We start from the raw sequence: 26,530 nt of genomic DNA on the forward strand, positions 1-26,530 counted from the left end.
AAAGTTAGTTTTATAGATTTGGGGGGGGCTGTTTGTTCTATTGCTGTCAGATTGTATGATTTTTATCATAAGCAAGCCCTTTGCCAACCTTGCATTACCTTAACATATATTTTTTACATAGCAAAAGTTTTCTCTCTCTCTTTTTTTTTTTTTTTGGTAGTCTTAGGACAGAATTCAGGACTCACATACACAGGGTAAGGGCTCTTCCGTGGGGCTGTACCTTTATCCATGTTTTCACACGCTCTTCAATGCCTGCTTGCAAGTATTTGGTCTTCAGCTTTTTGAGATCTTTCTGATTAAGACAGAAACTACATTAAACAAATACTCACAGCCTGTGTTCCAGAGACCCATGGTGGGTAGATTACCATGTTTGAAATTCCCTCACATTTCCTGAGCTCTGTAGTGAGAGAAAGCCTCCTCTGTATGAGTCAGCTGCTGAAGCAAGCACATACTCCTGCCTTCCATGGGATGTGCATCCTGGGGGGGGGGGCTACTTAAGATGGCTGCACTTGACTATATAAACATCAGCAACAATTCCTCCCCTGTACCAGAGACGAGTGACCATGAGCTCCACCATAGCCCCAGGCATTTGGGATCTCTGCTGGTGTTCCCAGAAGAGAAATTAACGGAAATCTAAAGCCTCTTGATGGGCTAACCCTGTGAGATTTCTCACTCTTCTGCAATTTATGGACCTTTCAATGATTTAAAAACTGCTCATTTGATAGTTGTGATGGTACTGTGTTCCTCAAAATATTGTGCACCCTAATAAACTTATCTGGGGTCAGAGACAGAACAGCCACAATAAATTAAACATAGAGGATAGGCAGTGGTAGCACACGCCTTTAATCCTAGTATTCCAGAGGTAGAAATCCATCTGTTCAGGGATACAGCAAAGCTTGGTGACTCACGCCTTTAATCCCAGGGAGTGATGGTAGAAAGCAGAAAGGTATATAAGGCATGAGGGCCAGAAACTAGAAGCATTTGGCTGGTTAAACATTCAGGCTTTGGAGCAGCACAGTTCAGCTGAGAGTCATTGGAATGAGGACTCAGAAGCTTGCAGCCTGAGGAAACAGGATCACCTGAGGAAATAGCAAGGTGAGATAGCTGTGGTTTGTTCTGCTTCTCTGATCTTCCAGCATTCACCCCAATATCTGGCTCAGGTTTGCTTTTATTAATAAGACCATTTAAGATTCCTGCTACTTCTGGCACCCAACGTTCATGAAAAAGCTGCTTGCCTGTGGCCTTGTGGGCCCCTGCTCAGGCCCAAGCTACACTCAGCCAGTTGTGGTGGCGCACACCGGTAGGATTTGCTGAAGGAGGCTGAGGAAGAAGGATCCCAAGTTTGAGGCCAGCCTGGGAGGCTTGCTAAAGAGAAGCTTAAGCCGGCTGGGGACTAGCTACAACCGGTGGCAGTGGGACCATGGAGGCAGTGACTGCTGCTCCGAGTTGCAGGCTCCTTCTCATCCTGTTGGTGACTGTGGTGATGCTGCTACCTGGGACAAAGAATTTACTGCTGCTTGTTCAGAGAAGAATTGCCAGGACCATCATGTTACAAGAAAGCCTCAGCAAAGGTCAGTTTGGAAAAGTTTGGTGAGACAAATGGTGGGGAGAAATTGCTGTGAAGATATTCTCTTCTAGGGAAGAACATTCACGGTTCCGAGAGACAGACATTTATCAGACTGTGATTACTCCAAACCACAGAGGAGGCACAAAAAATAAATAATTAGTTAAAAAAAAATTCTAAAGGGAACCATGACCACGCCTAACAGCAACTTAGAAATCTTCAAAAAGATGACAGGATCCCACACCGATGATTCCACATGGACTATGATAAAGCCATTAAGCTGATTAACACCACAGAAAGATCAACTTTGGACTAAAAACTGCTCAGGACAATTTTGGAGATGGCTAGCTGAGATGATGATCCAGCCTGACAGACTACTTGAGCAAGGACTTAAAACAAGCCCTATACTTTCCCATTATGCAGAGACTGGACAAATGATACAGGACTTACAATTAACCCAAATATTTTCTTTTCAGGATCCGCTAAAGATGTCTTCACCCCCAGAAAGCAGGAAGTAATTTTAAGAAAATGACACCCACATTCCCAAGAGGTGGGGTGGGTGTGTTTGGGTCGTTCAATGGCTTACGGATAATTGTTATGGTTTGTGATGGTTTGTTACAAGTTGTTAATTGTTAATGGTCAGGAAAAAAAGCTGAAGGAGATTAGATTCAAGTTTTTGTTTTAAAAAAAGAAAAAGAATATAGATATGAGGTAGATCATTGACTCTACTCTGAGAAAAAAGATAAAGAATAATAGGATAAATGGGTAGATCACTGAATCTACTGTAAAGAGAAAAAGGGGAAGATATAAAAATGACAAAAGGTAGACTACTGATCTATTATGAAAAGAAAAAAGAATATAGATATGATAAAATTTAAAAGGTCAATTTTTGAATCTACTTTTTGGTGGTATTGTGTTCCCCAAAATATTGTGCACCCTAATAAACTTATCTGGGGTCAGAGACAGAACAGCCACAATATTAAACATAGAGGATAGACAGTGGTAGCACACGCCTTTAATCCTAGCATTCCAGAGGCAGAAATCCATCTGTTCAAGGATACAGCCAAGCATGGTGACTCACGCCTTTAATCCCAGGGAGTGATGGTAGAAAGCAGAAAGGTATATAAGGCATGAGGGCCAGAAACTAGAAGCATTAGGCTGGTTAAGCTTTTAGGCTTTTGAGCAACAGTTCAGCTGAGATTCATTCTGGGTGAGGACTCAGAGGTTTCCAGTCTGAGGAAACAGGATCAGCTGAGAGAAACTGGCAAGGTGAGGTAGTTGTGGCTTGTTCTGCTTCTCTGATCTTCCAGCATTCACCCCAATACATGGCCTCAGGTTTGATTTTATTAATAAGACATTTTAAGATTCCTGCTACAGATAGTCCCCACTTAATTGCTCAAATGCCTTCTGCAGGCAAGCTGACTTTGACTAAGATTTATCTGTGTTTCATCTTATAATCTTAACTTTCTAATGGTTCCAGTGACTGCACATTTATTTAGTTTGGTCCTCTGTTTGCCCTTTGGTCACAATGGGAATTATGATTTGTTGGGACTTTAAATATTAGACAAAACCATACATCTTCAGCAAAGAACTGTTTTCCTAGTCTTGTCTCATCTTGAAGTGTGTGTAGCTCAGAGAGACACCCAAGATGGGAAATCTGTAGGGAAGACAGACCACTATTCTTGGGAAGGGGGCTGGGCAGGCTCAATGTTGTGTCAAGTAGCTTGCAGCTTTCTGTGCTTCCTAAATCCAGCCAGGGACCAGGTAGCATTGATGAGTAACAGAGGTGGGTGAGGGAGGTACAGGGCCACCTGGAGACACAGACAACTTCAGGCAGGCCTAGGTGAGATCCATGATTCTTGGAGGGAGGAGAAGGGGGACATTTTAGAATCAGGCTGTTTGTTGAAGTCTACAACCATCTATGCAGGTTTCATCCTCTCTAATGGCTATGACTAGGGGAGGTGGATTGTTATCTGCAGGGTCAGGGACCTGCTCCTTTCCCTGGCTGTGAGGCACAGACAGCCTTGGTGTTGGAAGTTTGTTTTTCATTCCTGCAGTTCTTCCCCATGCTGATTTCATCCCAGTGAACCAATCCCTGCCCATGTGCCACTTTCACTTCTGGGGTCTGTAGATGTAACCATCTTGTTAAATAAGAAACACAGAGCCAGTTGCAGAGTTAAAAACCAAGAGGTCAGAGCAATAGCTGAGAGCCTTACCCTTCACTGCTTCTGCTGTCTTTCCTCTCCGCAAGAGACCTACTTCTGTGTGTGTTTTCTTTTTATAGACTGTTCTGCCTTCTCATTGGTTGTAAACCCAACCACATGACCTCCTCATCACTGCCTGTCTGTACGCCTTCAGGTCTTCTATGGTTGGTATTGAGATTAAAGGTGTGTGTCTCCATGCTGGCTGTATCCTTGAACACACAGAGATCCGCCTAGCTCTGCCTCCCAAGTGCTGGGATTAAAGGTGTGCACCACCACCACCACCACCACCACCACCACCACCACCACCACCACCACCACCACCCAGCTTCTGCTCTGGCTTGCTCTGACCCCAAGGCAACTTTATTAACATACAAATAAAATCACATTTCAATACAAATAAAATATCACTATAGGGGTCTTTCAAAGAGCTGATGTGAGATCACAGGCAGCACAAAACCCACAACCCAGAAAGCTCCTTTGTCTCAGTGTAGGTCTGTCCTTTGTTTTTTTACTACAGGGCATCATTTTACCACAAGAAAATGGCAATAACCCTGCCTGTCTTTTTCTGAAGTAACAGACTCCAGTGTTTCTTCCAATATGAGGAATTGTAAGCCTCTTCTGTTATCAGAGTGATTTCCTTCCATCTCTGGATGATGCCAAATCCTGAGTTTTCACTTCACCTCCCTCCAAAGGGAATGGAGGCTGCTGCGTGTTACTGAGAACCAAGCGGAAAGAGAACACTTGCAAGAAAGGCAGAGGCAATGGCATTGGGGTTCAGGAGGAAGGGGTCTTTTGAATGTTTCTTGCCTGAAATCTCTTGGGGACTTCCTCAAGAGGAAATGGGAATAGAGCATGGTGTGTAGAGCAGTTAGTGGGATATTAATGAGACGGAGTTAAAAGGATTTAACACGTGTAGGCATATGTTGAAAATATAGGGAGAAAAGGTCAAAGGTTGGGCTGTCCATAAGAGGGACAGATTCTGGTGACCTTCCAGGCCTGGAACAATATTAAATGGCAGCACAGGTGGCAGACCCTATGACCAGATGGCAGAGTGGCAGGCCAGATAAAAGCTAGACTAGCCCCATGCGTAATTGTATCTTACACGAATCCTGAAGCTCTGTCCCCTCCAGAGCCTCCACAGAATTGGCACCTTTCTGATGCCCTGCAACTCTGTCCCTGCAGTGGTTAGTGCCTTCACTAGGGAGGAGACCGTGGACAGACAAAATCCTGGGGACAGTGGTGGAAGTGTTTTGCTTTGACACCCACAAGACACCTTCACCCTGGGAATCTGAGTAAATGCTAAGAATCTTTCCCCGACATTTTGTCTCATTCTTCCCTTGAGATCTATGTGTAATAAGGGCAGGCTTCTGTGGAATTTTGGGGAAATAAACATTCCATGTTAATCCAGAGAATCTGTGCCCAGATATCTGTACCACCTCACTACAGGGACTTACATTGCAGGTGGCACAGGGGAGTCCTCCTCTAGCTCCGTGGAGCCCGTGCAGATGAAGGTGGCATCATGTGCACTGTTCCCCACTGCCTGCTCCCAAATGCTCAGCCGACAGTTCAGGCTTGTTATTAACTAACTCTTACAACTTAAATTAACCCATTTCTGTTAATCTGTGTATTGTCACATGGCCTGACTTTAGCTGTCCTCCAGCATGCCTTGCTCCCTAGGCAGCTGGCTGGCTTCCCTCCTGATGCTGCTTTTCCAGTTCTCAGTTTGGCTTTCCTGCCTAACTTCCTGCCCAGCTACCGGCCTGTCAACTTTTTATTAACCAGTGAGAGTAATTCATATCCATAGTGTAGGAAAGGATTGTTCCACAGCTCTGTCACACTGAGTGAAGCTTGAGAAAAGAGACCTCAAAGCCCACACACACAGTGACACACTTCCTCCAACAAGGCCACACCTCCTAATAGTGCCACTCCCACTGGGGCCATTTTCTTTCAAACCACCACATTCCACTCCCTGGCCCCCAAAGGTTTATAGACATATCATATACAAAAAGGCATTCAGTCCAACTTCAAAAATTCACACAGTCTATAACAGTCTCAAATTGTTTTAAAGTCCAGAGTCCAAAGTCTCTTCTGTGATGCATGGCAATCTCATAACTGTAATCCCCCTATAAAAATAAAAAAGCAGATCACATTCTTCCAACATGGCACAGGATATACATTGTGATTCCAAACTGTAGGGAGGGGAGTATAGTGCGGAAATACTGGACCAAAGCAAGACTGAAAACAAGCTGGGCAAACTCCAAGCTCTCCATGGCAACGCTCTTCAGCACTCCAATTCTGTTCAGCTTTGTTGACTGCAACACACTTCTTTCTCTTGGGCTGGTTCTACTCCCTGCTGGCAGCTGTCCTCACAACTCTGGCATCTCTAACATCTTGGGGTCTTCAAGGCAATCCAGGCTGCAACTTCACAGCTTCACGAAATGGCCTCCCTAGGCCTCCATGCAGGGACACCTTTGACACATGCCTGGTCTCAGTGGCTTTCTTTAAGGCACTGAGGCAATTTCCATAACTCCTTTCTTCTAGACTCTAAATCCAGAACCACATGGCCAAAGCTGCCAAGTTCTGCTGCTTGCTGGGGCTGGAACACGGCCCCTCATTCAATTATATCTTCACTAGTTTTCTGTCTTTCACTGCCTAAGCTTTGCTGTCCTGAAACTTGCTCTGTAGACCAGGCTAGCCTCAAACTCAGAGATCTGCCAGCCTCTGCCTCCCAATCACTGCGCCTGCCTTGTGTCATATGCACTTTACAAAGAGTCTTGATGTAGACATGTCCAGTCTTTATTTACCTTCCTTTGTTCTTCAAAGAGATTTATGTATATTTTATCATGTTCATTGGATGGAGTTAATTGTCACCAGAAAAGTTTTCACCAAATTGTGCTGTGCTTTTAAATATGGCTAAAATAGCCAAGTGGTGGTGGTGCACGCCTTTAATCTCAGCACTTGGGAGGCAGAGGCAGGCGGATCTCTGTGAGTTTGAGGCCAGTCTGGTCTATAGAGCAAGTTCCAGGACAGCCAGGGCTACACAGAGAAACCCTGACTCTAAACACACACACACACACACACACACACACACACACACACACAAAGTAAAACACTTGGGGTCAGACTCCAGAAGTTTGAACCAACACCAGCTATTTAGTTGTGTTGAACTGTTTTTCTGCCTCCCGAGTATTTTTATTCTATTGGCTTTAGTGGTCACAGAGACCCCTGCACATTGGTAATAGGACACAGTCAAGTGCCCAACTGGAGTGGATTGTGGAATAGTGCTATTGAGAGAAAGATAAGGGCCAGTGGGTTTGTAGGGAAGGCTGGCTGGTCTAGCAAACTGCGGAGGGTCACAGAGTAAGAAAGGCTGGGTATCTAGTGTGTTAAGAACCCAGGGCAGGCTTCATAAACAAGGCTGGGGTGGGAGCTATGTCACATTAGGATTATCATGAGCTTGGGAACAGGGCACAATCAAAGTCTTAATGCAATTAAATGTTTACTAACTACAGGAAAATACATAGTATACAGTTACATCCAAGAAGACGTAATTCAATGAGACACATTTAGTATTTATATGTTTTGTGATTTGACTCTGTCCCTCTGACTAAAGACATTCAATGCAGACTCAAAGGACAACATGTACTAGTTGACATTCACAAAGACAAATAAATACAATAGGCAGAGAGGAAAACAGTTCTGCAAGTGACACACACGTAAGAATATCTGAGATACCAAGGCCCACCATGAGTCCCTGGAACTGCTGAGGTCCAGATCAAGTTCTCCAGACAGCAAGGGGCCGGGTTGATGGTGGAGCAAACAGAAAGTCCCCTGAGGAACATGGTGTGAGGAAAGAAGAGGGCAGAAGGGAGCAGCAGGGTTGGGCAGAGGGCTCTGAAGAGCTGCCTGGGGGTGGGGGAAGGGCTGAAGACACACCCTCATCCCCACCCTCAGAAACCCTTGTGACTCTCCTGCTCTGTGATGCAGGCTTGGGACTCTAGTCAAGCCCATGAACCCGCAGAACCAGTCACCTTAGGCTGCCATGCTGTTTACACTATGGAGAACATTCTCTCATCTCTGAATGGCCTCGCTGAGACATGGCTGACCTTTGGTTCAGCTTCCTATCATATAGACCTCAACTTCACCTTACTGAGTGGGCTGGGGCTGCTGCTTCTGTACATTTGCTACCTGATATTGAAACTGGTTTTACCATCACTGTGGAAAAAGAAATACACCCAAAAGGTAAGGAAGCATGGTGAGTTCCCAAGAGAGAGTCTTCCTTGTGAGCTGCAGCAGTTCTGTCCTCTGGCTATGGCTTGATGATGAGCTTGGCTGTCAGAGGGATATCTGAGATGGAACACTGAGGAGAGAGGAGGAGAGGCGAGGAGGGGAGGGGAGGAGGGGGAGGGGAGGACAGGGGAGGAGGGGGAGGACAGGAGAGGAGGGGGAGGGGAGGACAGGGGAGGAGGGGGAGGGGAGGAGAGGAGAGGAGGAGAGAAGGGGGAGGGGAGGAGAGGAGGGGGAGGAGAGGACAGGGGAGGAGGGGGAGGGGAGGAGAGAAGGGGGAGGGGAGGAGAGGAGGGGAGGAGAGGACAGGGGAGGAGGGGGAGGGGAGGAGAGAAGGGGGAGGGGAGGAGAGGAGGGGGAGGAGAGGACAGGGGAGGAGGGGGAGGGGAGGAGAGAAGGGGGAGGGGAGGGGAGGAGGGGGAGGGGAGGAGAGAAGGGGGAGGGGAGGAGAGGAGGGGGAGGGGAGGAGAGAAGGGGGAGGGGAGGAGAGAAGGGGGAGGGGAGGAGAGAAGGGGGAGGGGAGGACAGGGGAGGAGGGGGAGGGGAGGGGGGAGTGGGGAGGGGAGGAGGAGAAGAGACCACTGTTCTAGTATGGCATGAGAGGACTGAGGGAGGACTGAGGTTTCTGTCTGGTGCCCACAGTGCACCTTCCTATCTGTGTGTGGCTGACGTTCCCAGGACAGTATGGAACTGGGCCTATGGCTTGGCCACAGTCTTGTGCTCTTAGAATGAGACCAGCCTCTCCTGACACTTGACCCCATGATCCATTCCCACATCGTATGTCCCTCAACTACCTTCTTCCATGATGAACTGGCCAGGACCACAGTGCTGAATGTTGGTGATGTCTCTGAAGAGAGCATGGAACCCAATCTTGGACCCTACAACTCAAAATCCTTAGGAGGAGCACAGCTGTAAACTCTGTCCTCAGAGAGAACACCACATTGCCCTTTAGTTTTCCAGAGGAGAGTGAAGGTAACTGGTCACCTTCACAGTTAGTATGAAAGCCAGTACTCTTCAGCAGACCTCAGGGTGTGCCTGGGTAATGGAGTTAGGAACGTCTTAGGAAGGGCAGCAAAACCAGTAAGTCCCCCGTGCTTATTCTGCCCTTGTTATTAACAGCTGCAGGAGGAAGCCAAGGAAACCAGGGGCTCACTTAAAGGTAGGTGTCTGCCTTTGACCTCAAATCCCAGGCTCCCCATTGTGTCCTTTCCATAAAGTTACAGGTCCAGGATCTGAGGATGTCACTTGCTGTACACAGTCCTTAGTCAGGAAAGAGAGACTCATGAAGACAGTCAGTCCCAAGACACTTCTCTGAGTCCCCACTCCATTCCTTCATGCCTATGATGCAGTGACAGTCTCGTGCAGGGGGCACAGCCCCTTGGGGCCCCTGTGAGGTATGGGGGAGGGAGGACTGGCTGCTTTGGAGCACAGGTCATGTTTCCTGGCCTTGTGTCCAGTGCTTCAATCCTGGGGGCTTAGGCAGCTGTGAGGAAACCACTGACTGTGTTTCCTGCACTGGTTTTGAGTATCACTTGGGGCGACACAGGTGGAGGCATTTGCAAATGAAGCTGCACAGGTGTGAACGTTCTGAGTGCCCTCATGGACCACTTGTCACTGGTTCTTAGTATGTCCAGGAGTGACTGGCCTGTGTGTTTTCTCCTAACTCTACTCCTGTGCAGTCCTAGCTTCTACCTCCAATCTGCATAATCCACAATCATACTTTCTTTTTAAGGTGAGGAAACTTTCCAGAGAGCAGAGGAGAGAAGAAAGCTGCAGACACCCCAGCGAAGGTGATTCCTTTTCCTCCCCTGGTCCCTTTACCACATATCCCCACTTCCCAGGGATCCTGTGCAGCCTGCCCTTGTCAGGGAGGCGTGGACATAGGGACAGTGTGTAGGAAGAGGTTACAGAGGACAACCAGGGGGCAATGTGAATGGAAACTCAAAATACAGGGGCCTGTACTCTGGCCCGATGAGCAGGCCCTTTTTCCCACATGCTGGCCCCAGTTCTAGCTCGACCCTCTTATGTTCTGCAGCCCCTTGGGAGAGCCGTACAACGCCAGTCTTTATGATCAACTGCTCCACCCTGCTCCCCTCTACAATGTGTGTCACAGAGCAACCAGTAAGGTCGGTCATCTCTTCTCCCAGGCCACCCTCAGAGACGGTGTTGCCTCTCATTTCTGCTTGGCTTCCACAGCTCCTGGGGCAGAGGCCTCATTTATTTTGTCCCCTCAGCTTACGGCAAACCAGCCAGGACACTCAACTCCGTCCATTGCACACAGGCCGTTACCACTGGACCCCTCCATGCTCTCTCCTAACCACTTTGCCCCCTTGGGAGGCTTGCTCTCTCCCACACCACTGGGTGGCTTTCTGACACCAGAGCCTCCCTTGAACCATACATTTCTGCCAGCTCCTGCCCCACCCTATGCACTTGCCGCTTTCGCTCTTCCAACAAAAGAAGCGCGGGAGTCCGAAGTGGTCCTCCAACTGAAAACCACCATATCTGTGGTAAGCAAACCCAGTGAGGTGTCCATTCGTGTCCCAACAACCAGAGGCACTGGCTATGGAAGCCGGCCAGGGTGGCACTCTTCCCAGCAGCGGCTTGCTGCCGACGGTTCGTTACCTTCAGATTTAGCATACGCCTTTAACCAACATCTCCCAGAACCCCATGCCTCTCAAGTCTCTCTGAAGGGAGACCTAGAGCCTGGAAGCCTTTTGCCTCACAACTCTGATGCCCTGGCACAACTGAAAAGGCAAGACAAAACAGGGGGTGATTTCCTCACAACCAAGGATGAGGAGAAGAACCGGGAATGTTATATAAAGTACCCCCATTCTTTGGAGAAGTTCTCATCAGCACGACCATTGACTAAGCCACAGGATTTGGCAAATTCTCATTCAGCAAGCAGCAAGGCCAAGCACCTGCACCAGCAGGTCCCTCACCTCAAGACCTCTGAAGACCATGCAGAGCCTAAACCCACCCAACTCTTCTGGGGTCCCCCTTCTCTACACAGTGAGGCCTTGAACCCTACCACCACTGGCTCACTTGACGCTTCCTCAACATTTGTTGGCTTCAACTCTATGGCCGAAGCCTCCAGAGCTGACAGTTCCCCAGCTGTTACTCTCCCAAAACCTCTGTTTGTGACTAAGAGTCAACCACAGACCTGGCTACAGACCCAGTCCCAATCTCATTCTCAACATAACCCTCCTGCTGAGGCTCAGGCTCAGGCTCAGCCCAACTCCCAAATCTCCATCTTGACACTTTCTCCTCAGACTCAGGTTAGGGTCTGTGGGGTGTGTTTCCACAGACCCCAGGAAGAAGCACAGCCTCTTGGTCCATCTGAAACACAACGCCTAGAATATAACATCTTGAAGAAAAAGCAGGAGAGAGTGTGGGGTTTACCCTCTGTGGTCCAAAAATCTCAGGATGCTTTTTGTCCCCCACCTCCTAAGCACTTACTGGCAAGTCAATCCTTCAAGTCCTATACTCCCAGGCCCATACTTCCCGGAGACTTCCCCCTCACCAATGAGCTTCGTAAAAAACTAGAACACCACCTCCGAAAGAGACTCATCCAATACCGCTGGGGCCTGCCCCACAGGATCAATGAGTCAGTGTCACTCACATGTCCTCAATCAGAGTTGGTCCACTTCTCTGAGTCAGGGAAAAATCGTGGCCTCTCATGGATCTCTCTCTATAAGCATCGGGGCAGCAGAGAGTCACACACCATTGTACTGAGTGGATCTGGAAGCTTTCACAACAGTACCTCAAAGAATCATCTGCTAGAGGAGACTGGGGTCAAAGCACAGACGTACAGTCAAGACATGGGCAAAAAAGACCATATCCAGAGTAACGTTCAGAAGGCCCCAGCGAACACTCTGCAGTCTGACTTGAAGACAGACCAGGAACGTCATGCAGGGAATCAGTCAGACCAACTTTCAAGCCCCTCACGAGTAAACCAGTGTCAGAAAAGGATCGAAAACATACTGGAAGAACACCTGAGCAGGAAAACTAAAGAAATCCGAGAGAGTCAGATCCCTAGCACTGTGGTGAGATCATGGCATTCTGTCAACTTGGCACAGCCTCTACCTGAGACGCCCCCCAGACAAGTGAAAGATCTGGCACCATTGGCAGGTGAGGAAGACCCACTGAAAAAACACCAGCGCAGTCTGTCACTTAGTCCTAGCAAAGAAAAGATGCTGGAGGAACACATTAAGACCTTCGGCAGGAGGATGACATTTGGTCTTCCCCAAAGAGTGGAGGAGTCCTTCGAGTCCTACTCGACTAAAGTGGAACCATCTCATTTTTTCTCTAAGTTCTACGTTCCCCCACACACCATGTCCTCCAGGTTCCTGCCAAGAAACCCCAGTGGAGACCGACTGGGGACAATGAATTCCATGCCCATCCAAGAAGTGCCTCTCCCTGCTTCCTCACCTGTGAGGCAGATGCAGCCAACCTCTGAGAACAAGAAGGCATTTGTAGACAAAGACCTCAGTGTAGCTCAAAGAGGCAGAGTGCCAGTCCAGCCCCGGATGCCCAGTATGGTAGACAAAGGCAGCCTGCCACAGTCTGGATCAGACACTAGACACAGCCCAGAGCTGCCCATGAGACCAGATGGGCCAACAGATGAGAGACTGGCTTCCAGCACCAACACACAGGGGCCTCAGGGAGCAAGGATGGGCTGGGGAGGTGGCTCCATGGCTGAGGGGTCCACAGAGCTACTCAAGGGAGAGGAACTCCCTGGTCTTCACCCACAGCCCACTAAGATCTTGACAGCCACTCAAGGCACATTCTACCCAGGGAGCCATGTGACTCCATGTCAATCCCTGCAGGGAACAGTTCCCTACAACCCCGAGACAGCTGACTGTAAAAGTCAGGTGCCCAGAGGAGTTGTGTTGCATTCAGTGAGTGGGCAACCCATCGAGGTGGCAGGCCTGCCTGAGGTGCCCTCAGCCTCAAAAGAAATGACTTCCAAACGCCAGGGCCCCTCCAGTGGGGACATGGCAGCTTCCCAGGTACTGCAGGTGCACTTGTCCACTGTGGGAGTCAGCATGGAGCCAGGGCAGGGTCCCTGGTTCCCTGCACACGTCTCAGGCAAATGCCAGAACAGGGAGTGTCCCCCAGCTGCCAAGGGAGTGTCCCCACTGGCAGCTGAGGCAGGAAAACTTGGTGGAGGGGATGCAGGCTTAGGGACATCCCAAACCAGAGGGAAGGAGTGCTCTGGTCAGGCCAGGGCACCAGAGGGAACACACGGACACACGTCTTCACCAGCACTGTCACCTAAGGCACAGCCTCCGGAAAATCAGTTCGCCAGCCAGGTGAAGTGCTTTGTACAGTGGATGTCCCCCGGAAGAAAACACAAAGGGGAGGGATGGTCCCTGGCCAAAGGCAGCTCCCCAGCACCATCTGTGAAGGGCACAAGCCTCATCAAAGGGAGCTATGAGTTTTGTGGGAACACTGAGGCTCAGAAGGGTGTGAGGAACCCTGGGGCAGTCCTCAGGAAGCAACTAGGGCACAGGCTTGGGGCAGTCATCCCCTGTCCCCAGGCACCTGTGCCTCCCCTCATGGGGTCTGAAGGAACTCAGCAGGAGGTCCAACTGCAGGCTCAGGCAGAGCCTGTCCAGAGGCATCACTCCTGCTGCCAAGCTGCCTGCTCTCAAGTGCCAGGAGGGGCTGAGTCCTGCCGCCCAGGACAAGGGCAGACAGCCCCTGAGAGGTGTGGCGTTGCAGAAAAAGCTGAGGTAGTGGAGACTCCCCTCATGTATGCTTCACAGGGAACCCGAGTCCTGCCAAAGTCTTGTCTGTAGGCGCCAAGCTGACCAGAGTATCTCGGCTGCCCTTCTCTGTGTTGAAGGCAGGTTTGGGAAGTTTCTTTCTATTACCCAAAGAAAATGCTTATCAAGATTTCCTGGGAATATGTTTTCTACCCAACAGTAATTTGTCCTCTGCTGACAGTATTGATTTACCCAATAAATGTACTGAAAATGTGTGTCGTGTGTGGCATGTGTTAGTACCAGAGCTGGACTTAGGAAAAGGACCTAGTCACATCAGCTTTTGCTCTCTGCCTCTTTATGCTTCTTCCAAAAGATGCACTATTTTCTGAGATTCTTGTGAAAGGATGTGAACCACATACCAAGAAGAGATTCTTCACTCCCTCGTGTTCAGAGGAGTAGCTTTGTTTTCAACCCCGTTCCTTAGCACACAATTTTCCTCTTAGACCTTTTCTATATTCTTGAGACCAGTAGTTCCCGAGGATGAAGTCACTGTCATGTGACATGGGCAGGTAAGTTTCTTGGAATAGACGGACTTAATCAAGTCTAAGAACCAGTTGTCAGTTCCGATGCCACATGCAACCCTTACTTGTATTTCCATTATTGCTGCAGAGGATCCTATGTGATTAAGGTGGAATCTAAGAAGAGAGTCTAGATGTGCTTAAACCAAGTCCTGTGAGTGGCTTCTCAAGGTCTTTGGGTTGCTGGTGTACTGAGGAAAGAAGCAGGTGTAAGGGACGAAGCATGCTGCATAGTGTTGGTTAAAAGGGAGACTGCATTTGGGTAGACTAGATCAGGTAAGATACATGGTGGACTGGTAACAGGACAGAGTGTATACTGGGAAGAAGTGAGTTTGTCACGCTGCACAAACCATGGTAATGTGGAGAACAGGGTAGGATGATATGCCACTTGGCAGTATAATATAGTGAGAAAAGAAGCATGGCTTAATGGCAGTGTAGGGTGAGCCAGAAAATAACTTGGGCTGCCCAGTCCAGTGGTAGTTAACTTGCATGGTTTGGGAAATAGCAGACTGGGTACACAAGGCTGAGTTGGGAGACTGCAGGCATTAGGCAGCCCTGCTCTTCAAGACAATAGAATTCCCATACTAATTCAAGTATAGTATTTGAAGAGGTACAAACAGGAAAAAGGAACTAAACCAGGCTTTGGGACAATAGGACAGGCATGATGGAGGTAAACTCTTCCTCAGACTCCATCTCTTACGACAGGACAAGCTATCAACATGTGGCCCTCAGGAGGGAGACTCCAAGGCTTGTGGGTACATGGACACCGGAGGCATGGTCAAGATGATATTTGAGGAGGCAGATGGACAAATAGGAGGAAGCACCCCAGACAAGGAGGCCAGCGGCCATACTGAAAGCAAGTAAGGGACCACCTTGGCCCAGCAGCCTCTTCCCAAGTCCACAGCCCAAAGCCAGTTGAGCCTGAGATCTCACAGAGGCCTTCCTGGCTCTCACTCTGGGTTAGCCCTGTCCACAGCCACAACCACCACCTTCTCGGTACACACAGGTGTACTTTGAAGGCACTGCCACCTAGGAGGTTACTTACTCAGCTGGGTGGGCTCCAGCCCACTAGGTGAGTGGGCTCCTTCTGGAAGGGGACCAGGTCAGAGTCCCACCTCTCCAGCAAAGTGTCTGCATCGAGATCTTAGCCTTTTCTCCAGAAGAGGGTAGATAGACAACCATTTTTGTTTTGAAAATCATTTGAAGCTCAAGGCACCAGAGCTCTGGGTTTCCTGTGTGAAGCTTCATGGCCTGTTTTCCTTCTTTCTCTCTCTGGTTTCTCCAGATGGTCTCATGGTGTAGCCCTGCCTGTCCTGAACTCTCTATGTAGACCAGGCTGGCCTCAGATTCACAGAGATCCACCTGCCTCTGCCTCCTGTGCTGGGATTAAAGGTGTGCGCCACCACCACTTTGTCCTGACAGGCCCATTTTTATGGAAAGAATTTTGGCTCAAATCTGATAATTCTTTGCTTTCTCTACCAAAATAAATGGCATTTAGGGCACCATAAATAAAAGCTGATAAACTGTGTGTGTGTGCGTGCACATGTTTTAAAGTAAGTTGGGCAACTGGTCTTGGTATCAGTGTATACTATGGTCTGGCAGGTCAGGTGGCTGTGGACTAGGCTAAGTTGGTAACCAGTAACTATGTTGTCACTAGTGGGAGACAGGAGACTAGAAAGACTAGCAGGTCAGCTGGCCACAAACGGGAATTTGAGCTTGGCTGTCAGATTGCCATGGACCAGGGGGAGGTTGGGGAATGGGGATGGAGGAATGATATAGGAGAGCCAGTCACATGGCAGTGAACTGGGATGAGTCTGGAGACAAGGGAAGGCAAGCCAGCCAGATGATAGGATCAACTGTAGAGCCAGACAAATAAGCTACCTTAGGGTAAGACAGGCAGCCACACTAGAACATGTTATTGAATGGGATGCACTTGGTGGAATGGGGTCAGACAGGCAAATGGCGGACTGCTAGGCCAAAGGTGGATGGATAGGGTAAGCTGAGGAACAGAGGGCTCACAAGCCAGACAACAGCAAACTGGGTGAAGTGGGAAAATGGGTGTCCATGTGGACTAGGGTAAGCTATGGAGAAGAGCAGGCTAACAGGCAGATGAGGTGAGTTGGAGAACCTGACCTGCCACGTGGAGTAATGCAAGCCAGAAATGGAAAAGCTGCTAGCTCATATAGGAGCAGACTAGGAAGAGTTGGGGGGAAATTCCCATTGGCTGACCATGAAGCAGTGGGCTAGGCTGAGTAGGATGTACAGAAAACAAGATAAGCATGCATGGGAGACAAGTGGGATGTTACCATAGTAGACCAGGGTAACTGGTAGACCAGGTTATGGTAGGTCTGTAGTGGGGTCTGGGAGACAACAGTGCACTTGATGGGATGGAGTGGCATGAGAAGATCAGTGTGCGCTGGGGAATGTGTTGTACTCGATGGAATAGAACAGCACTCAGCACCACAGAATGGCAGACAGAACAGGGGGACCCTGAACCAGGCTGGTTGCAGGCAAAGGGGTGGGATTACAGTGATGTGGCTGTACAACAGTGTGACTTGGACAACCAGGCAGCTTAGCAGACAGACCATGCCAAGGAATTCTGGAAAAATGCCCCAACTGGTAGGTTAGTTGGCCATGTGAGAGAATAAGCTGAGAAATAGCATGTGGAGTGGGCTGCAGGGAGTGGAGTGGACTGGAGTAAAGTGAGGCTTGGTGCTGTGGATATCGCTCTGTGTAAATAAAGTTCTGATTGGCCAGTGGCCAGGCAGGAAGTATAGGCAGGACAAGAGAGAAGAGAATTCTGGGAAATAGAAGGCTGGGGGGAGACACCGCCAGCCGCTGCCATGAGAAGCTACATGTAAAGACACTGGTAAGCCACGAGCCATGTGGCAAAGTATAGACTAACAGAAATGGGTTAATTTAAGATAGAAGTAGATAACAAGAAGCCTGCCACAGCCATACAGTTTCTAAACAATGTAAGTTTCTGCATGCTTTCTTGGTTGGGTCTGAGCGACTGTGGGACTGGCGGGTAAGAGAGATTTGTCCTGACTGGGCCAGGCAGGAAAACTCTAACTACAGCTTGGGAGGCTTGCTAGGATTACCTGAGGAGCAGAACTAGGGTCTTCTGGGGGACAATCGCAGTGACTGGTCAGGAGTCAGCTGGCTAGTGTGTTAATATTAACTGGCCAGGTTGGAAGAGCAAGACAACATGAGTGAGGGTAATTATAGGCTGACAAGCCAGGCAGAGATAGTTACCTGGGTTAGTTAGAAGCCTGGAAGAATGTTGTATAGATGTGCTGACTAGGTTTTGGTCAACTCGACACAGACTCAAATAATCTGAGAGGAGGGAACCCCAATCGAGAAAATGCCTCCTAAGGTTGGCTGTAGGCAAGTCTATAGGGCATCTTTTTAATAAATGACTGGTGGGGGCAGGCCTACACATTGTGGATGGGGATATTCCTGGGCTGGTGGTCCTGGGTTCTATAAGAAAGCAGGTTGAGGGGTTGGGGATTTAGCTCAGTGGTTGAGTGCTCGCCTAGCAAACACAAGGCCCTGGGTTTGGTCCTCAGCTTCTGGAAAATAAGAAAATAAAGAAAGAAAGCAGGTTGAGCAAGCCATGAAGAGCAAGCCAGTAGGCAGCACCCCTCCATGGCCTCTGCATCAGCTCCTGCCTCCAGGTTCCTTCTCTTTTTGAGTTCCTGCCTTGGCTTCCATTGGTGTAACTTGGAGTGTATGAGCAAAAGAACCCTCTGCTCCCCAGGCTGGTGTTGGTCCTGTTTCATCCCAGCAATAGAAGTCAGGACAATGGAAACAAGCAGTTCGTCCGGGAAACGGGCATGCTGACAGGGCAGGTGCAGCACCAACACCATGCGGCACTAGGCGGCAACACCACATTCTCCACACCCCAAGGGCATGGAGTGGGTGTATAAAGAAGGGAGGAATGTCATGCCAGACAACCCTACCCACGTCAGCACTCGGACCACCTATGCAGCTCTGACATGGAGCAATGAGCCACACAAGACGCTGACAGGATGACCTCGGGCAGGGAAGTAGGGAAGAGTCTAGGGACGCTGGGGTCACTAGGTGTGACCCCTTTGGAGTAGCAATGTCATCCCTCTCCGTCTTTGTTTGTCACACACTCCTACTCAAATGCACATCCCCCTTTACTCTTAGCACTTTTTAATCTGATGGGAAGGTGAAATCCCAGGAAATGTTTCTAACACTGACAGCAGGGTGATGACTTTCTGGGAAAGTATTGTCACTCTAGACAGGCTAAAGAAATGACCAGGGAGGGGAACAGCAAGTTTCCGAGAGCCATTGAGAAGCACCCATCAGAGCCTGTGTAAGCGGCATCTACTGTCGCAGATGCTTCCTAACGTCATCTGTAGCCACAGCTCCAAACATGCTTACCGAAAGCTACCAAAATGGTTCCATTCTCACGGAATTAACTGTTCTTTGTAGGTGACACATCTTATGGTAAGGAGACTCTGTTCTCAAGGATATTAAAGTCAATGAGGGGGAGGAGTGGCTGCCACATCCTGGCAATAAGGCTCAGCCTAGAGCTAAGCAGCACCGAAGGTTCTTTTCGAGGCACATCACATCCATTCTTTTTTTTTTTTCCTTTCATTTTTCTTTATTAAGAAATGTTCTACTTACTCTACATACCTCCTACAGATCCCCCCTCCTCCCTCCTCCCATCCTTCATCCCTTTCTCCCAAGCCACCCCACATCCCCACATCCCCCAAATCAAGGTCTCCCATGAGGAGTCAGCAGAGTCCAGCACACTGAGACTAGGCAGGTCCAAGCCCTTCCCCACTGCACCAAGGCTGTGCTAGGCGTCACACCATAGGCACCGGGCTCCTAAAAGCCTGCCCATGTACCAGGGACGGATTCTAATGCCCCTGTCTGGGTGCCCCCCCAAAACAGTTCAAGCCAAACAACCGTCTTCCATATCCAGAGGGCCTAGTCCAGTTCCATGGGGGCTCCACAGTCATTAGTCTACTCTGGTGACCAGTCTAATGAATACCCTAACCATCATCATAGAGCCTTTGTCCAGTGACTGATGGAGGCAGATACAGAGATCCACTGCCAGGCTCCAGGCTGAGATCCAGGAATCCAATCAATGAGAGAGAGGAGGGATTCTGCACATGGGAGATGTCGAGATCATGACGGAAAGACCTGCAGAGATGACCGGCCACACAGTGGAAGCCCATGAACTGTAGACTAGTGGCTGTGGAGCCCACATCCATTCTTAACAAGAGCCCAGGGAGCATGGTGGAGGTGGCAGTGGTGGCACACACCTTTGATCCCAGCACTTAAGAGGCAAAGGCAGGCAGATCTCTGAGTTTAAGGCCAGCCTGGCCTACAGAGGGAGTTCCAAGACAGCCAAGGCTACCAATAGAACTGCCTGAAAAACAAAACAGAAAACAAAACAAAAATACCCAAAGAACCAGGTCACCTCTTAGAAGCACACAGGGGGACTTGGTGAAAGCAGCCCTTTCCCTGAACACAAACCCCAAGTCACCTAAAATCTATACCATGCATAGCACACATACAGTACACACAAAAGACACTACTTCATCAGAACATTTATTGGGGGCAATCAGTATCATTAATAAAAGAGATTATTTCTGGGGAAGAAAAGAGTCCCTACTGTAAAGGGCGGTGCTGCCCAAGGAGAGGAGGTTTCGTTGATGCCCTGGCTACCTGTAGGGTGCAGGTGGGTGAGGCTGTAAAGCCATACTTTTCTGGGACTGTCTGTCCCTGTCTTCTACCCATCTCTTTTGACCAACAAAAGCAGTGGCCTGGTTGTAGGCCCGAGGACTTGGCACCTTAGGGCAGGTTGCTTGGTGGTGGAATGGACGCCCCTGCACTGGCTCAGCTGGGACCCAGGATACTTTCTTTGGATTAGTTTTCACAGGCTTGATAGGAGGAGATAAGGGCACACGGGGGTACATGGTGTCTGTTGCAATATGCCTATGTCCCAGCTGCTCCTTGGGGACTTTCCCAGGGACTCTCGTGGCTTTCTGAGCTACAGTGTTCCCTGGAAGGGTAGCTCTCCCCTTCCATAGCTCTGGGTCCTGCACTGGTGGTGATGGGGAAGTACCTTTTCTCGGGAATGTCTCCTGACCTTTGCACTTTCTGTCAGGAGAAATCCACTGCAGAAAGTGTTTGATGTGCTTCCTGAACTGGTGTTCAGGAGGAGTCAGTGCCTTTGGTGGCAGGGGTCGGGCGGGCTTTTCGCCGTAATTCCCCTGGCTTGGGCTGTCCTGTAAATGACAGCTCTTCCCATTGGCCTGCAATGTCCCAGACCTTGTAATCCCTGCTCCAAGCTCTTTTGTTTTCCACATAGCAGGCCATACTTGGGCAGATGGAGGGAAGTCCTTGTCCTGGCCCTTGTCTAAGACATATGAATGCATCCAGGGCTCCTGTTGCTGTTCCACACTAAGCCCTGTTGTAGACAAGTGAACCCACTGTACCTGAGAAGCATTCATGGGTCCACTGGAAGGGCTTTGGTCATGCATGAGTAAAGGCTTGTAAGTGAATTTATCTGAGGCAGGGGGCATGTCATTTGGGGACCCTAAAGCTTGGATGGGCAGTCTGCTTTCCACTTTAAATTTTTCCTCCCTAGATACTTGACTATTGCAGTCAGATGTCTGACTTTCCTGGAAACCTGGTATTTCCTTCTGAGCCCTTCCAGCTACCAGAGTACTTTGTGCTTTTGTTGTATTCCCATCTGCCCCTTGGGCACTCTTCCACTGGCTGGTGTTCAAGATCTTGGTAGGTTGTGGTTGAAGACCACTGAGCTGCCCTCTCTTGACTATGTTACTGACCTTGTTGGATACAAATGTGTTTTTGTCATTCATCTTTGTTCCTTGAGGCCCCTGGACTGTTTTGCTGGAATCCAGTTGCTTACTCAATGGCACAAGGCCAGCCTCAGTGGATATTCTGGGCACATCTGAGCTATGTCTATTGCCCTCTGACTCTTTCAGTCTGATGTTGTCTAAGCCAATGGATACCTGATGCAGAACAGACTTTGTCATTGTATATGTGCTTTTGACATGTCCATCCTTGTTATCAGAGGGTAACTGTCTCTGAGCCTCATGTTCTTCTTTATCTATACATAAGGTAAAAGGGAGAGGACAATGTCCCGATCTGGACACAGTGCCAGATATATGATCCTCATTGGTTTCATTGAGATGCCTGATCAAGTGCTTTTGCAGGGCAGTTTCAAGTTTTTTCTGACACTGGCTAACCTCTGAGGTCCCTGAAGGTTTGCCTGACAGACTGCCTGGGTGGCACTGTAGGTTCGTTTCACAGTCAGATTGCAGGCCATTAGCTAGAGCACCCTTGGTATTACTCCACAGACATCTTTGAGCAATCTCTGGACTGTGTCCTTGTGCCTCTACCATTTTTCCCTCTAGAGAAAGACTCTCTGAATACCTGTCTTGGGAGCTTCCAGGTTGGTTCGACTCAGTGTCGTGTGGGTCTTTGCTCTCCTGGTGCTGAAGGAAAGAGGTCCATGAGAGCCCGTAGCTGCATGGAGGTGACTCTGAAAGGTCAGGACTCAGCCATGGCTGAGACTTGAAGATCCTCTGAGGCAGGCCCCAGCGCTGTAGGATGAACCGCTTTTGAAGGTGGCGCTCGAGTTTCCTCCGGAATGCATCGGTCAGAGGGAAGTCTTCAGGAGGAACGGACCTGGGAGCATGGGTCTCGGAGGACTGCCTGACCAATGAGGGCTTGGAAGGCAGGAGACAAAAGTCTTCCTGAGATTTTTGGACCACTGAAGGTAAACCCCACACCCTCTCCTGTACCTTTGTCATGATGCTGCATTCTAGGTGGTGGATTTGGGCTTGCAGCAAAGTTTTTGTCTTGTCTTGGGACCTATGAAAATACACCCCACAGATCCTAAGCTGAGATTGAGAGGAAAATGTCCCTGGGATTGGAGGTTGAAACTGGGTCTGGGACATGGCAAGCAGGACACTTTGAGACTGAGATTGGGCCAACATCTGTGATGGGCTCTCAGGCAAAGACAGAGGTGTGGGAAGAGTCAGGACTGAGGAGTCTGGGGTTCCGTTGAACCAGATGTAGGTTGAGGAACAGTGAGCCGACAGTGTACTGATAGCATTCATGGACTCGCTGTGAAGATATGGGAGACCCCAGAAGCGCTGTGTAAACTTGGGTTCTGACTGGTCTTCAGTGGTTTGAGCCTGAGTGAACCCCTGGTGCCTGATCAGCTCACTGAGCATGCTTTTGCTGCCCCCCAGAGGAAGGGAGCCTCCTGAGTTCTGCAACTCAGTAGTGGACTCTGGGATTTCCTCCCAAGTTGTAAGTGCTTTTTGGAAAGTTTCTGCTTTTTCTTCCCCATCCTTCCGCATGAGGAAGTCAGCCTGACTTCCGTCTCGTCTCTCAAGCAGCACCAGGACTTCGGGGCTGGGGAAAGAGAGTTTTCCAGGCATCGTGAAGTAGTCTGTGGTTTGTCCCCCCAAAAAAGCTTTAGAGGAGTGGGAGTTAACCAGGCATTCCGACTCCGGGGAGAACGCTGGCACGTCACCGTCACCGCAAGCTTCCTTGTTTGCTGTGGCACTGACAAGCCACTCTCTCGGGCTGCCCACCACGGATGGAGTGGTTTCCAGTCGTAAAGACCCTTCTGCTTGAGGAAATGTGGGAAGTGGAGGAGATGGGATGTGGTCCAGTGGGGAGTCAGTGCTTGTGAGAAGAACAGGCTCTGATGGCGGAGAGTCACCTTGTGGTGCATACAAAAGTATGTCTTCCAAGGGGGTGACTGTGTTAGCCGAGAGAGTGGGGGGAGGAGGAGAAGGTACAGGTGAAAGGGATGAAGTTTGACCTCCTGGGGGGCTCAGTGAGAGCGGAGGGGGCAGAGTAAATGAATCCTCAGTCACAGAAGCTGTGGAAGGCACACTGGATGCAGAGGCAGCACCGTCTTCGAGGGTGGCCCATGACAGCAGATGACTGACCTTGGCAGTTGCCCCATTGCACACATCACAGCAGGGGTCTGGGCAGAGCACTTGTCGAAAGTGGGAGGCATCGTACAGCCGTCCAAGAGGGCTGAGGAAGACAGAGTTCAGGTCTGTGGTCAGGACCTGTGTTCTAGCTATCTTCATCTGTCAACTAGACACAACCTAGTGTCATCTGAGAAACCAGCCTCAGTGGAGGGACTGCCCAGATAAGACAGGCCCGTAGCCATGCATGTAGAAAGTTGTCTTGGTTGTTAATTCATGAGGAAGGCCCAGGCCATCGTGAGCAGCACCACAAATGGTACTGACATGCATAAGAAAACTAACTGAATATAAGCCAGTCTACACTCCAGCTAGCAAACATTCCCCACTATACCACTCCTTGGCTATGAAGTGAGTGCCTACCTTCAAGTTCCTGCCTCGACTTCCTTCAACAGCTACGACCTGGATTTATAGCCTGAAAGAAACCTTATGCCTTAAAGGTCCTCTTGGTTGTGGTGTTTTATTGCAGCAACAACAACAGAACTGGGACAGCCAGCATGCGCAGAAAGAGGGCTACAGGTCCATGTGGGGTGTGTGTGTACCCCAAGCCTGTTCGCCTGTTCCTTTGCTCTGTCCGTGGCTACCAGAGAAGGCTGCAGCCTCTCTCCATGCCTCACTCCTTTAGCTATCCCTCCCACGACAAGATCAGGCTATGTCAAGTTCCCAGGATGCATTGACCTTGGGGTGGGGATGGGGATGGGCCCCGAAAGAAGGGGAATCGTTACCTTTGCACAACAGACAGCAGTTTCCTCCTCTCCCATGCTTCTCTGTGGAAGATTCTAAATTCTGGAAATCATGGTGGGGGGGGGGTAGGTTGTATGGAAGAAAAGACAGAAACATGAGCATCACACAGTTCCCCTAAGGAAAACACCTAAGGCTGTTGTAGTCTAAAATCGTCAAGGAATAGTAGACGTGGTGCACTTGTCACCACCAATGCTAGCAACGCTCACCTGTGTGTCTTTGTTTACAAGGTCCCTGTGTGGGCATCATCTCACAGTGTACACCACAGAAGCTCACAAGTCTTGGCTTCCTCAGGGAGTCTGAGTCCCAGATGTGAGGCATGACACCAGAAGGCAGGAGCTGTGCCTCCAAAAAACCTGCAGTCCTACCCGGACCCCCCCCCCCCCTCCCCCCTCCCCCCCCCCCCCCGCCCGCTGCATGGCAGCACCCACTGCCCAGGTCAGGTATCGCTGCTCCATGCCCATGGGTGAGTAGGGCTGGGGTGCAGGGCTGGTTCTCCGTCTCCTTTGGGGGAGACAGTGTGTGTCTAGTGACATGACAGCCTTAGATCACGGTCCCGGGCACTTACGGAAGTGACAGAAGGGAAAACCGAGGGATAGGACCCTAGAGGTGAGTGCCTACCTTTCGATGTTGCTCTTCTTCCTTTCTTAGCTTTGCCCTGTTGCTGTTAACAAAAAGAAAAATGATTTTTTCTGTTGTTTTTCCTAGGATGCTCAAGAATTCCATTAACCAAGAATATGGTGATTTTAAGTCAAGTGAGATTAATTCCAGTCTTTATTATTTACTTTCAAAAATGATAGAAGACTTTCAGTTTTCCCTTCTTTGAGAAACCAAAGGAGGACTTTTGTCTACAAGAGTCATAGCTGAGAATATCAGTAAGAAGTCCCATGTTAAACAGCGCAGACTGAGACCAGAGCCACAGTGGCACCCCTCTAAGACTTTGTCCTGGGAACAGATCTCAGACTCCAGGCTCTGCTCAGAGGCTGTCTGTGGTCAGCTCTGCTCTCTTGGAGGAGTGAGGGTGAGGGAGCATATAACGTGGGTGAGGGCATGGGGGCAGGTATCAGGAGACACTGTTCTCCCTCAGAAATCTGACATCTGGGACTAAGCAGTAAGACCAGGATGGGTGCTCAACACCGGACTTTGAACACCCAGGGAAGTAGGCTAGAGATCCAGATGGAAACCTTAATTCCTCCCATCCCAGGCTTCATGCTTTCACATGGCAGCGTTCTCTCCTCTTCACAGTGTCCTAGTCCAGGCAACCAAACTCATTCAACAACATGGGAATAGAAATGGCCGCTACAAATGAAGAGACCCCCGGGAGCTCACCATGCTACCTCACCTTTCTGATGTCTCGATTGTTCCATGTGGGTAAGAATGGTTTCAGTAGCAGGTACCTCAGGTACAAGAGAAATACCCCTACTGCACTCAGGAAGATGCACTTGGGGTAAATATCCATGAAGGCTGAGGGTAAATGTCCAAAGCTCAACCATGGTTCAGTAGCGCTATGTAGAAAGGAGATGACCTTCTCCATAGTGTGAATCACGCAGCTGAGTTCTGAGGCTGAGTGGGGCCTCACTGTAGAGTCAGGTCTGCATCATAGAGCAGGGAAGAGTCATAGAAGGTTTGTGAGGATGGGGAGGAGGATGAGCCCTCAGCCCCCCAGGGCCCCCCACCTTCCACCTCACCCCAGCAGAGCCCTCTGTCTGGGTCTGCTGCTCCATTCCCACCCAGCTTTCTTCTCATCAAGTTCCAAGGGGAGCTTTCCAGTTTGTTTCTTCTGTGACCAGGACTTCACCTCAGTCTCCTTTATTGTTTGCAGCTCTTGACCTGGACCCTTGAGATTCTCCTGCCTAGAGAGTCTGACTTGGCATCTCCTGGAAGTGTTTGCTTTTTAATGTGTCTCATTAGGACCAATGTCCTTCAACATATCTACAGAAAATTCAACATTTTCTCTCTCACCAAATTAGCTATAAGATGAGAAATTTTCTTTCCACATATTTACTTTGTGAATGCTCAGTGACCAACTTTTGTGTTTGAGTCAGCTTGCAATGTCTTCAGAGGGACAGACTAAAATCATAAAGCTATCGTAAATATGGGATGTATACAATTAAAACTTCAGGCTTTCTTCTGTGTATGATCATACAATATTTTTTGGTGGTGATGTAGTTGGAAAGCCAAATTGGGAAGAAGGCTAGTCATAGAATGGAGTGTGCTTGGTGATACAGGATAAAGTGGCTAACAGTGTTAGATGGCAGGCCAGCCAGCTGCAGAGTCTCAGGGGACCCAGCAGGTGTGCTCTGTGAATAGCTAGGAATTCACATGCTATGTAGACCAGGATGAGGTGGGGATCTGCATAGAAACTGGAGAACTCGTGTGAGCTGGGGAAGTGGAGGTTCGGCAGACAAATGTTTCTGTGGTTGGTTGC

General features: G+C 49.4%; 2 protein-coding genes across 2 annotated transcripts; one reads left to right on the top strand and one right to left on the bottom strand.

Annotated features, from left to right (window-relative positions):
• The first annotated feature begins 7,824 nt into the window (after window positions 1-7,824).
• Spata31d1 (SPATA31 subfamily D member 1) lies at window positions 7,825-13,856 on the top strand. The gene is made up of 4 exons (XM_036188939.1): window positions 7,825-8,010; window positions 9,175-9,214; window positions 9,788-9,845; window positions 10,091-13,856. The coding sequence occupies exons 1-4, from the start codon at window positions 7,825-7,827 to the stop codon at window positions 13,854-13,856; spliced, it is 4,050 nt and encodes a 1,349-aa protein (XP_036044832.1).
• Window positions 13,857-20,043: 6,187 nt separating this feature from the next.
• LOC118584698 (spermatogenesis-associated protein 31D1-like) lies at window positions 20,044-25,636 on the bottom strand. The gene is made up of 4 exons (XM_036188940.1): window positions 25,445-25,636; window positions 24,724-24,766; window positions 24,087-24,147; window positions 20,044-23,410 (listed from the first exon to the last, which is right to left on the bottom strand). The coding sequence occupies exons 1-4, from the start codon at window positions 25,634-25,636 to the stop codon at window positions 20,044-20,046; spliced, it is 3,663 nt and encodes a 1,220-aa protein (XP_036044833.1).
• Between the last annotated feature and the right edge of the window lie 894 nt (window positions 25,637-26,530).

This window comes from Onychomys torridus, chromosome 5 (genome assembly GCF_903995425.1).
Source record: "Onychomys torridus chromosome 5, mOncTor1.1, whole genome shotgun sequence".
Classification (NCBI taxonomy): Eukaryota; Metazoa; Chordata; class Mammalia; order Rodentia; family Cricetidae; genus Onychomys; species Onychomys torridus.